General features: G+C 42.8%; 1 protein-coding gene across 2 annotated transcripts in view; it reads left to right on the top strand.

Moving 5' to 3' along the window:
• LOC105759937 (netrin-4) overlaps positions 1-13,513 on the top strand; it is a 43,106-nt gene that overhangs the window by 239 nt on the left and 29,354 nt on the right. The window contains exons 2-3 of one of the 2 annotated variants that reach the window (XM_030283185.4): positions 14-1,194; positions 7,242-7,783. In XM_030283185.4, the coding sequence (XP_030139045.4) occupies positions 1,128-1,194; positions 7,242-7,783 (609 nt within the window). In that variant the 5' untranslated portion in view covers positions 14-1,127. The remainder of the gene's footprint in view (positions 1-13; positions 1,195-7,241; positions 7,784-13,513) is intronic. The other variant, XM_072934917.1, reaches the window with a different exon arrangement.

The following is a 13,513-nucleotide window of genomic DNA, read 5'->3' as shown; positions in this document are numbered from 1 at the left end:
ATCTTCTTTGCAGCTAGACGGGACCAGAGAGGAGGAGAACTGAGCAGAATGCCCGGTTAGGAGATGCGCTAGCCAGAGGTTGAAGGGAGCGGAGGCGAAAGTTGCAGATAACTAACCCGCCCTCGGAAGGGCAGGACCCCCCGCCCTGAGCCCTGCTGTGGCAGGAGGGAGGAAGGATTCCCCTCTCCCTTTGGCCGCCGTGGTGTGACGCTGGGCACCGCTCCTCCATCCCGGCACCGCTCCTCCATCCCGGCACCGCTCCTCCATCCCGGCACCGCTCCTCCATCCCTGCCCGCGCCGCTCCCGCCGGAGCCGCTCCAGCAGCGCCGAGCGGGGACTGCCCGGGCACCGGCCCCGCAGAGCTGGCGCTGCGCTTGTTTTCCACTCCCCTGGCGCTCGCTGTGTGAAGCAAATCCCTTGGAGGTGGGGGAGAAGCGGCTTCCGTGACAGCGGAGGGAGGAGGGAAATAAAATAAAATAAAACAAACCAAAATAAAAAGAGAGAAGAGCCAAGAAAGCACTTGCTTCTCATCATCTCTCAGGGACCAAAGCCAGCTCTTCTTCTTATGACCCCAGGCTGCAGGGAGCAAAGGCAGAGAAGGTACCGGGGGCACCTCGGAACAAAGCGGGGCTCAGGCTGCCCGCACCCCCTCGACCCGGGGAGCCGCAGCCTGCCGGGCTGGGGAGGGCACAGCCGAGCCGGAGCTCCACCAAAAGCGAGGAGCAGAAATGAAAGTTTCGAAATAGCATCCCAAGAAGCGCCAAGGACCGGACCGAGCAGAGCTGCCCGCCTCGCATCAGCCCCCGATGGTGCATCCGAGATGTGAGCGTGCCCTGCCCGCTGCATGGAGAGGGGGAAAGGCACAGGAACCCCTCGCTATTTATTTATTTATTTATTGGAAGCAATGTATGGGTGACACCCAGAAGGCATCTGAGCCCTGAAAAAAAAACCAAACCACCTCTGGACCCAAACGAGAACAAGAAGAATGAGACAGCAGCCTTGACCCCTACACTGAGAGGAAGGTGAGCAGAAAGAAAGAAAACACAGAAAAGCCATGCAAGCACCAAACCTGTAGATTACTGCAGGTCTTTTTTGCTTCACTGAGGACAAATATTTTACTGACAGCCATGCAGCATAAAGGCATCATGCTGATTGTGTTCTTGGAATATTTTATTTCTGGACATGGGGAAGCAGGTAAGAAAAATAAATCAATATTGCCATTCTGAAACAATTTTATCCTAAATTTAGCAAGGGGAAAGGGGATAGAAATCAGGTCTGTTTGTGGAAAATAAATTATGTCAACATCTTCATTTTTAGATTGATTTTTACAAGGAATCTGTGCTAGTCAAGATATACAAATGTCTCTTATTCCCTGCAATACCCAGCTTTATAGTTCAGTAGTGTCCTTCCAAAGACTTATCATAGGATGTACAGGTTCATACACCCTTAAAAGAAAGGAGCATTTCATTTTTGAAAATAAAAGGAAAGTAAGAGAGAAAGAAAGGGATAGATGGAGTGAGATATGCTGGATGTTTGTTTTGAGGTTGAAACACTGCCTTCCTAGGCAGGACAAGAGTGAAATGACAACATCCTTGGAAAGCATCAGTGTAGGAATCTGAATTATTCTCTGTTAACTTAATATTGCATAATTAAAAATCAGAGACACTGTTTAGTAAATCCTAACTGAACAGTTAACATGCAGAGGATTAAATTAGCATTAGAGAAAAATGGATTAAAACAGAAAGAGAAGCTGATTAGTTGTGTGTATACCTGTGGGTGTACAGATAAACATATATAGGAATGATACAGCTGTTATGGTATTTACATGGGGTTCTAAAAATACCTGGATTATAAGGAAGACAAACTCCTTAAAGGAAAGGAAGCAAAGCAGTAGATTTTTGTCCTTTCTGTTATGATTCAATATATCTTTAAGTTCAAAAATTATTACCTGCTAGAATCAGGTCAGAAAAAATTAAAAAAAAAATATTGATGAAAAAACAGTTCATCCTTAGTAACTTTTCCATTGAGATACTGTCTTGGAATCTCAATGCACAGGAAAACATTTAAATGGTTTAAATTTCACCTGTGTGCTCAGAGTGTTAGGGCAGGAACAACATTCTTCATGCAGTGAGTTGAAAGCAACTGAAGGGCTCAGCTATCCTGCAAGTTCCACCTCAGATGATTCCCTAGCCAGAACCCCTCTGATAACAGACAGTAGATTTCCATAACAGCGAGAGTTATTTTCTTAAAAACTGATCAGCTCATAAATTTACCATCCTGTGGTATTACCCAGTATTTCATTTGGGGAAAAGGCTGTCTGTCACAGGGTGACAGGGCATGAGGGGAGAACATGTGCCCTAATTTTCTTAATGCCTTATTCTGGGCATTCCCTGGCTCCCCTGGCTCAGATGTAGGCTCCCTGCAGGATATATATTGCAACATGCAGCACAGAAAGGCTGCAGAGATCTCTTGTGAAGTTGCTGACACTGTTGCAGAAGGCAGCCTGTTACAAACTGGCCTAAATCTGCTCTGAATCCAATTCACTAAGAGAATATTAATCTTGAAGGAAACACAGATCCCAGCTGGCTGCTTAGAAAGGGAATTTGCAGGAAGGGGGTGTGTTCTGTTTGGAGATAAACTCACCCAAAATAATAGCGTAGGACATAGTGAATAGCAGAAAAATATTTGGATATTAAAGGTGATCCTGCTAAGGATTCAATGTCCCTTTAAATAAATATTTGGTGTTTGAATAAAAGGTTGTACAAACTATGAGCCTGTGAAAGCACAAGGATTGCCTGTTAATTTTTGATTATTTAGAGCTGAGACATGTACAGAGAAGTATGGTTTTGGCATATTCATTAGCCTAGGGGAGTACAAGGCACGTAATATTTGTGGGAAGTCCAATATTTGCCCTCTGCCACCTCTGTGCACAGAAGACATTCTGGGTTGTCAAGACTGACTCCTTAGATCTTTAAACATAATGGGGGAAAAAACCACCCAAACAAAAAAACAAACAAACACCTTACTTATTAGGCTGGAGCAGTCAGCTTGGATTTATACCATAAAATGTGACACTTCAACAATCCTTCCCCTTGTGTAGGTGGAGAGCATTATTCCCCTCAAATCAGCTCTGCAGTGATCTGAAACTCCTGCATAGGGGACACTTAGTGGAGCTGACAACAGCTTGGGCTCCTGCTTCAGCCCCAGACCTCCCCATGTGAGCAGTGCCCTCGGGAACAGACCTGGGTCAGGTCTAATCCCAGTGGGAGCCCTGGAAAAGAAGGTGTGATGTGGCCAAAAATGGCCATTTCTGCCATCAAGCTTAAAGTCAGCTGCAGGACCTGGTTATTAGTAGGGCTTGGTTTCATCTGCCAGTGAAGCTGCAGGTGCTGGAGCCCACTGCTGCTCCAGGAAGGATGGGGACAGGCAGACTGCAACTGGACACAATGGAAGAGACCCCAGCCTGGGATCTTGTTCTTCTCTCCATGCCTCAAGTCATGGAGGCAGCTTGGTTTCACGGCACATTCTGAATTTCACCTCTGAGGTATTTGGACAGCAGGCTCATTAGCTCCAGCTATCAGAACTATTTTAGTGCAGAAACACACCAGGCTTCTCATAAGGGGATGAAGACCTGCCAAACGTACTGCATGTTGGCCCCAGACAAACCTAAGAGTTGTACAGCTGTTGAAACCAGTGTTAAAGGGCAAAATTCTAGGTCTGACTAAGAAAAACTTGAGCAACTTAAGTCCCCAGGGTTGTTAGATTTATAATAACATTTATAAGAGTTTGGTTATTAAGAAAAAAGTTGAACAGATATATAACAAGTGAAATCTAGGTTGGACATACATGCTGAAATTGCTCCATTAAACACAGAGCAGAAGATGCCCAAATGTTTTGCCCTTTCTGAGATATGTAAAATTTACTGTCCTGACTCACTGCAGGAGATTTGAACATACAAAATCATAGATCTGCATATGAAAAAGAAATAAAAATTCCAATTCAAATCACTCAGAAAATATTAGGCATCTTTCCAGTTGTATCAGCAGGCTTTGGATGAGTTGCCATGTGACCTTTCTTCTGTTGAGTATCCAATGGACGGTGGAAAAAAAATGAAGAAAAAAATAATTGAACATGTTTTTAGTTAATGAATACAATGTTTTAGTGCATGACAAGGTTGTGAAGTAAGAGGTCTCTGTTTGAAATGGTGCCCCAGGAATATCAGTAGTATGACCTCCCCTGAACTGTATGATTCCCTAATCACCAGATAACACCATTGTTATAACACGTGCTGGGCATGTGCCATTGACCTGCCACTTTGTGGCACAGCTCTGAGGGACCAGAAAACAAACAAATAAATTAATCATACCATTTATGGAGCCAAGCCACCCTCCACGGAGTAAAAGCTAATCAACCTTAAAATAACATGCAGTGCCCATGCATAATCAAACTGTTTAATTCTCTATGAATTATTCAGTGAGTCCTCCTGGCAGTTGGGGTAAGTTGAGTGTTTGCCTGGCTGCTGTTTCTCTCCGGCAGCACTCTCCCCTTGCTGTCCAGACTCAATATTTCATGTTGTTTCCACAGAACCAGTGAGCAATGGACAGGCTCCACTATCCTTGTGGCCAAACAATGTTCTGCCAATTGATTTCTTTAAATACAAAGCTTTTAATCGACTGCAGATTTTGTTTTCCAGTCTCTCTCCTTCTCTCAAACTCCCTTCTGCTAATTTGCACTTTGTTCTTCTCCCATTTTCTGACACAGCAGTTCAGACAGGAACTGTTTATTGATGTTGCTGCATTAGCAGGCAGAGCAGATAAACCTTGTTGAGACCGGCTTTCAGGAGAAAATACACCTTTCTTTCTTTTCAAGGCTTAGCAAAAACAGCTAAAAATTCATTACAACGCTAATAGCCCCTTTATGGGAAATACAAAGAGCAGCCCTTCCTTCCAGAAAATGTTTCCTTTTCTGCTTTCTCACATTTTTTGTCTGCAAAGTCTCCCTTATGCAACTTCCTTAATTTAGAACTCCAGCATCCCATTTCTTCTATAAAGCTTTAGTAGCATAATCCATCAATAGAGATGGACTTTCTTTTAATTACCTGGTATATTTATACATAATCATCCATAATCCAATTGCATTTGTAACATGGATCCATTTTTAATCAAAACTAAGTAACCTGACTCTTAGTCAGAACTAATGCTTGTTCAAAGCTCAGCTGTGAGACCGGTTCCATTAAAATTCTCTGGAGGCAAAGATGATACCTTTTGCAGCACTGGGTAAAATCAGTTAATACTGAATCTACTTTAAACACAGAAATTGCCTTCCAGCAGTTTTTGCCAAGCAGTTTGGACAGGAACCTAAATGCCACCTGCAAAGACATTCTTGAGGTGTGCACTCGTAGCTCATTATATCTCTGCTTACTTCTGGTAGTGCTCGGAATCACCTGCTCAGGTGGAGGTGAGGAGAACAAAACAGAACCAACAGAGCCAAAAATCCCCATCTTCATTCCTCTCCAGATGGGTCTGCAGCTCCTCATGTCTGTGCTGGCACAGGGAGTGGTGGTGGGGCTGGGGAGGGGCACTTCCATTCCTTTGATCTGAGGACTGTCAGGTGCTCTTGTAATTCAGGCACTGCTGCCCCCTGAGCTCTGCCAGGCTCCTGGGACTGACATCACTGCGACACTAAAAAATCATTGCCAGCCAACACACTTCAAATTACCTTGAAGGTGGCTTCCACCTGTTTCTAGGAGAAGACAAGGGCATTTGTGGATGAGCTTCTTCCTTGCTATCTGAAGTTTTATACTACCTTACACTGTATGTAAGCTAAAATGGCACAAACCATTGGCCAAAGGGATTAAGTGCACATGCAATAACAATTTTGCATCCTAACCATGGAATGCAAAATGCATGGGGTGTTTTCCAAAACAGTGTTCATGTCTGACCTTTCTTTCCTGGCCTGTGCAGAGATGTCACTGAGGAACTAAGGACAGAATCAACTCAGAAGCAAAACTGGACAAGCTGTATGCATTTTATCACTTTAAACTTTCCTTTTGGAAAGACGAATGTCCATCTCACTCAATAACATTTACCATCTGAGTACTTTCATAAGGCTGACTTGGAGACCCCTTTCTTTGACCTAGTTTGATATTTAAACTAATTTTACCTAAGGAAAAGCTGAATATAAATGGAGTAGGGATTTTACAATTTGACCTAGAATGTTGAACTTATAGCTGACCTTTGAACTACTCCTAGATTACCCAGGGTTTACAGCTATCCTACGTTTCATTGGAAGGGTCATTTCCTGCAGGACCTAAATCCAATCATCTGACTTGTGACCTCTTGGATTAGATTTATGACCTTGCAAGGTCAGTCCTTAACTCCTTCTAGAGTGTTAAGTTGCAAAGAGAACATTATATGTCATTAGAAATGCAGTTTTCTTCAGTGCAGTAATAACGTTTTGGAATGATCTTTAATTCCAGTTCACAAGACACTACTAATTTTCAAACAACATTAAGACTTTGTAGTTATCCCTACCTTTTCTTAATTTAAAAATAAGTAAATATATACATTGAAGATACCAAAAATTTGTCAGTATTTGCAAACTTGGCAAATAGAATGTAATCACCTACTTCCACATCAAGGTATTTAAAGAAAAGAGACACTTGACTTTTAGCTTTGCTACAAATTCGTAACTCCACCTGATCTTATTAGAAGCAGTAGAAACTCAACACTCAGCTATGGAAATACAGGCTTTCTTTATGTGTTCATGTGTGTAATTGGTGTCTGGAACCTGTTAGCAGGAATCATCTCTTTTCTTTATGTATTGACAGTGTCTGGTCCAGTTTGACTTTGCTCTCTGATTACCATGAAAATAAAGGCATTGAGTAGATTCACTCCTTCAATGTGGAGTTTTACTGGAGTGAAAGTAAAAACCACAAGATTTCTCAGGTTAACCATAAAATTCAATAGACTGGATCAATTGCATTTTCAACAGAAATCAAAGTTAAGCACCATATGCATGAGTTTTTCTAAAATCAGTTTCTGAGTTAGGCACCAAACACAAGGTCTAGATTTATTGAGACACTATTGCAAAACTTTGTGCCAAAAGATGAAGCAGCTCTCCTTCAAAGGTGTCCTTTTAAATGTCAGTCCCCAGATGAGGACTCTAAACATTTGTGTTGTCACCTGGGTTACACTGTGAGAAGTACTTGAGAAATTCTCCTTGTGTTTCTTTTCCTTCAGATCCCACGAGGCCACGAGCCTTCCGCTGCAGCGGCCGTGCCTGCAACCCTCCCGTGGGAAACCTGGCCACAGGAAGGACACCAGTGACCACCACCACGTGTGGCCAGAACAGCACAGAGCTCTACTGCTTCTACCCAGAGCAGAACCTCCTCCACCACGCCTCCCCCGGCTGTGGGCAGCCCCGCTGCGCCAAATGCAACATCAACCAGCCCGACAACTCCCACCTCCCTGCTGACATGACAGATGATTTCTTTGCAAACCCCATCTCCTGGTGGCAGTCTGCCCAAGGGGTACACAGAGAAGAAATCCGACTGGACTTTGAAACAGAATTCTACCTGACCCACGTCATTGCTGTGTTCAAGTCACCCCGCCCAGCTGCGATGGTGTTGGAAAGGTCCCAGGATTATGGGCAGACCTGGAGGCCCTACAAGTATTTCTCTGTCAACTGTACAGCTACTTTTGGGCTCCAGGATGATCTCGTTGAGGAAGGCTCCATGTGCACTTCCAGGTATTCAGATGCTGCGCCCTGCACCAGAGGAGAGGTAAGCAATAACTGAGGTTTGGACCAAGTTTAATGACAAACAGCTCAAGACTGCCAGGAAACCAGAGAGTGTATCTCAAAGAGATACTGTGCATATAAATTAAGAAAGGTATCCCATCCCTAAATGCTTTATGTTAGGCAAATAAAGAAGAAGGGGAAATTATATATACATCAATGATAGAAATTCTTTAACAAATTTATTTTATGAGAGCTCATAGGGTAATATGAACATTGCCTAATTTGACACTGCAGATGCCCAAAACTGAACTAGAATTCTAGCAAAGTACATGTAGGGAAACACAGACCTGTAGATCTGATTTATCCAAACCATTTTCACTTTAGGATGCCATGAACTGTATGATCCTTCTTTTTCTTCTCCATATAAAACATCACAGATGATTGGCTGACTTTTAAATACATCATTCCTTCAAGTTCAATGTTTTCTTGCTTTCACTTTTCTTGCTGATGGTGACTATGGTTGATTGTATCAAGCCATAGGCTTCAGAAATGAAACTGCTTGGAAGGAGAGGTGGGAGTGAGCAGCCAGGATTCACTATTCAATGGTGGGGAAAGCCCTCCCTTGGTATGAATATTCTTATTTGTTTTTAAGCATATGCAAAAGAGTGTTTTCTAAAGAAATGTACAATAGTTCTGATAAGTTCCTTTGACAAGAACATTAACTACTGATTAGACTCTTTTCATCAATCTTGAAACTATTCAGATGGGAAAGACCATAAACCTCATTGGTATCATTTTACAGAGAAGAAAAAGTCACAAAGCAATATTATAAGATATTTCTATAATTACAACAAAGGTTTGAATCTTTTAATGTCCTTTCACTTCCTCCTCTCTTCCTCAGAGAAGTCACAATCTTTTTGGTTTTGATGTCTGGAAGTGGTCAGCAGATTCACTTATCTGCAAATTAAACTTAGGTGTGAGGTGAATGGTCCAGAGAGGCTTCAGAAACTTCAAAATGCACATGAGAAGAAACTAAGGTACTATACCCAAGGCAGGGCACAGCAGTAGGGAGAGATGGAAATCATCTGCACGTAACAGGCTAAGAAACATCTCTGCATATTAGAAACCTGGAACAGATCACTTGACTACTAAACTGCCTTATTTCTGGAGTGGTCATTCTCCTGGTCAGTTATCATGATTCATTTCATGTCAAAGTCAAATGCAACTCAAATACATCCAAATGTCTTCTGTAGGGAGGTTACAACTTGCCACGTCAATAATCTCAGCAAGTAATGTATTTTTCCATTCTTGTGTGCCTTCCAATCAAAAATCTGGAAGTACTTTGCAAAACCCAGCTAATGATCTTCAGCACACACACAGGGTTTCTGCTGCCATTTCACAGATGAGAAAAGAGCAGCACAGGAAGGTGAAATGTTTTGTGGTGAAAGAGGACAATTCTGGTTGAGTGAGGGACAGAATACAGGGTCTGAGGGAAATGCCTCGGCCTTAAATACAAAATAACCCTTCCCTCTCTAGTACAGTATCCCCTGCACTATGTTGGCTTTTGTGCTTACTTAACCTCAGGGAATATCAAGACCATGTGCTGCTGCTACAACAAATCTGAGAAGTGGATGGCAGAAAATCAAATAATAAAACATTCATCCAACACAAACCTTTGTGATTACAAGTGTCAAAGTGATCCTGCCAATTTGGGCAGCAGCTACACTGAAATGAGTATGTGTGTGCTTAATCAATCTATGGCATGGTAGGAGATGTCAGAAAACAATAGCAATAATAAGAACAGTCCTAAATTTACAGGTTACCCTTGCAGATCCCGAATACTTTCATGAACATGAATTGAATAGGCGCAGAAGGCACTCCCTCCATGGGAGAAGTGCTGAAGCTTTAAAGCAGCACTCAGGAATCTGTGTGGCAACTTAGCAGAGGACGAGAGGAATACTGTTTCACAGCACATTAACCCAAAAGGGTTGTCAAGCTCTGGACAGACTTTACAGAGATCTCTTAATCAATCCAAGTAATGTCCCCATGGAAAGGGTGCAGAAGCACCGAGTTTTCAGGTCAGCAGTATGACATAGCAGATTCTTTTGTGAACTGAAATAAAGGAAGGCAGTGTTGCTATTTACAGTGGTACCTGATCAGATTTCCCTGAGTGACACTGCTGCTGTTACTGCAGCTCTCAGGGGAGCTTTGCCCACACACCTCAGAACTGCAATTTTACACCTTGTTTTGAAGATGTCACTAATGTCACCAGGGCATTCCCTCAAGCACTGACTCAAGTGACTTTCAAGGCAGCTGACTGAATCCCTACCAGGGTTTTCTTCTGTGTTCTCTGCTTCTTTTTCACCTCCACTCTGACCTACCCAGTTACTGATTCTGGCTAAGCCTTGGATTGCTGAGGGGCTCACATCACAAGCTGACAGCACGTCTGAAATGATCAAAACTGTTCCAACTTAAGTGCTAATTAATGCTCTGACATAAATGTCAGTTTTCTTTACTGAGGAGTTTGAAGTAATTTTCACCACATGAGACTCAGGTTATTCTTGGGTCCTATTCATTCTCAGAACAGACACAAATTTCTTTTTTAACAGAGCACAAAAGGAATAAAAAAAAAAAATTAAACCCATGCTGGGACATATAATGAAACAAGATTTCAGGTCAACTGGCTTCCAGAACTGAGAATGTAGGCGTGAAAGGAGAAGGTGCTAGAGCTGCAGTAACTTACACACATTTGTAAACTGAGATGCAGCTCATTCAGCACATTCTGACCACTAAGACCACTGAAAGAGTTTCTTCCTAAAAGCAAGGTAAAACATTTGTCAGAAGAGAAAATTTTAGGAGACTAGGATGGAGCAAAAGACATTTGGATGAGTGACATGACAATGTCACAGCAGAACATTAGGTTAAGGCATATCCCTTGTCTGGTAGATTGCCCCTTATTTTTCACCTCTGACAGGGGCACATATCTCCATTCCATTTCGGATAAGATACATCTGGGACAGAAGGCATTGGGGAAGATTCCTCACTAATACATCTTTTCCATTTTCTTTTACTCAAGCATTTGTTAAATCCCTTACTCCTGTTCAGATCCAGAGTACTTTAGTAGACAGAATCAATCTATCTGAAATCCTAGGATCCTCATCATTAGTTCATGAACTAAAACCAACACCACATTTTTAAGGTCTGTTCATCATCTCTAAGGATTGCATTGCATCAGGCATCAATGTGTATTGTAAATGCAGGTGAACCTGGTGGGAAGAAATGATGATATCTGACTCCAGTTCAGAAGGCTGAATGATTTCTTTATTATAACTATACTATAATATATTAATATACTATTTAAAGGAGTTACTAAAACTACATATCTACTTGTTCTAACTACCATATCTAACTAACTCACAACTCATGGCCCTCTCTCAAGAGTCCAGACACCAGTGGATTGGACTGGCCATCAGGCTTAAACAATCCTCACCAGAATCCAATCAAGCACTCACTCCAGGTAAACAATTCTCCAAACACATTCCTCATGGGAAAAAAAACAAGGAGCAAAAATAGATATTGTTTTCTCTTCCTTCACTCTGTGCTCCTCTATGAAAAAATCCTGAGAGAGAGAAGAATGTGCCTGCCACAAATGTGAGTTGCAGTTCAAAGATCATGTTGGGGGGAAAAAGGGACTGAAATGTTTGAACCTGCATCCTGGCAGCATGTGCACTCGAGGATCTGAGAGATTAAGAGCAGGTTTTTAATAAACTGGAATATCAGGAAATGAAAACAAATGTTCTCCTCCATTGAATGTGATGCTTGCATGAAAGGAAGACATTAGCATGCAAAGTGGGGTGGAACACTGACCTGCTCAAAACCACCAGGCCCAGAAGGAGACCCTTCCCCTACTGGGTCTAGCTAGTGGAAAGGAGTTCTGAATCAAAGGCTGGCTCATTTATGTGAGTGTCTGTGTGACAGATGACACCAATGAAGTGTGATATAATAAACCCATTACTGGAATTCACTGGGGGCTGGAAGAATTGTGTATGCCTGAATTAAGGAACTGGTTTCTATGGCAACATGTTAAGTGTGCCTTGCACAGAAGACCTGCTCATTCTCCGTTTTGTATCCTGTGGTGACCTCTTTAGGGACAGAAGTTCCCAGCAGTGCCTTTTGTCAAAGATGGGTGGACCCTCTTCGTAGCTAAAAGATATTTAATCGCTCTTCTAAACACACTCCACTCGGTGAATGCCAGACCAGGGCAGGCTGTGATGGGTGCAGTTCTGTCTGGTTCAAAAGCCACCAGGATGTTCAGAGAGAAGCCACAGTCAACCCTGTGGAAGGTCTTTTCTTCTGCACTGACACTGAAGCCTCTGCTGCCTTTCTCCATCCACGGGGACCTCCTGAGCAATATCTGTGGCAGCACCCAAGCACCAAACCAGGCCAGGGACGAGGCTCTGTGTGGGATGTATGGATCCTGTGCCAAGGACCTACGTTTTCCACTGTCTTTTCTCAAGCCTCTCATTTACTGTATTCATACCAAACCTTTTGAAAAACAAAGAAGTATTCCCTGTGCACACACACACACCCACACCCCTCATTAAATGGCAACATCAATAATTCAAGAGTCACCACTGAGGCTCCGGTGGCTTTTTAGAGTTCTGAGCTCATATGGCAGTCAGGTCACTGGAAAGAAACCTGCTCAGCACATCACAAGGCTGAATTCCCAATAGCTAAGATTCAAAGACTAGTGTTTGAGCTGATTCAAAGTCGTGCACTTCAGTGAATTATCCAACAGTCATCAGGACTGGCCTCTGAAAGTTGCATGATGCCCAGGTTATTGCAACTTCCAGCTGGAAAGGATTCCAGGAGGGATTAGTCACTAGTGTAGGTAAGTGCCTGATTGGTATGACTAGGGCTGTCTGCTCAGCATTTTGTTTAACTTGAGCTGCAGAGCAGACAGAATGCAGAGGCAAGTTGGGAGGAAGCAGTGAACAGCAGCAGTGCAAATAAGCTGATAGCACTGCCAGGCCCTGCTTCCCTGGAGGAAGAATTAAGGGGCTCAAGGATTTGTCTCTGAGGGGAATTTGAACTGACTGAGACTAACCCAGCAATCCCATTCCTGGCAAGTGAACTTGAGGAGGGCACCAAGTGTCCTACTCTGACCTGGTTTGTAATGAACCATTTCAGAAACATTTGGAACATTATAAATCAGAAGGATGCAGTAGTGGGTTTTTTTTAGCATTGCTTCTACATTTTCTGAACATACAAGGCAGCAGATGTAAACTTTTTTTTTCCCTCACCCTTTTTTATAAAACTTTAGTGGAGCTGCAGCAGCTGCTTTTTTTTCAATCAAGTGTGAAAAAAGTTTGTTGCCTAAAATGCTACAAAACTAAGTAATTTATTGTTATAATTTTCAAACTTCAGGCAAAAGAACACTCGAATATTTGCTCTACAGTTGTCCACACATCACTGTCACGGTGAGATCATACATTTAGCTAGGTCTGTTCATGTGTAAGATTTCAGCCAAGACCTAGAGATATAAATGGCTCCACTTACAAGAAATGGATGCCCTCCCATGAGAGCACAGCTTGGTTAACATGGGTTGACACTGATGGTGATGGGTCGTTTTAACTTTCCCTGACAATCCAGCAAACAGTGAAATGAGTCTCCCTGTTCTCAATCCAGTTCCCAGTCAGGCTGTGGCATCACAGAACTCCTTGTGCCACCCTTTGCCATTTCAGAGCAAGCATCGTCCCCCATAATGAACAAG

This window comes from Taeniopygia guttata, chromosome 12, assembly GCF_048771995.1.
Source record: "Taeniopygia guttata chromosome 12, bTaeGut7.mat, whole genome shotgun sequence".
NCBI classification, from domain to species: Eukaryota; Metazoa; Chordata; class Aves; order Passeriformes; family Estrildidae; genus Taeniopygia; species Taeniopygia guttata.
The sequence above is the reverse complement of the archived record's forward strand: the minus strand, read 5'-3'. Positions and strand labels throughout refer to the sequence as shown.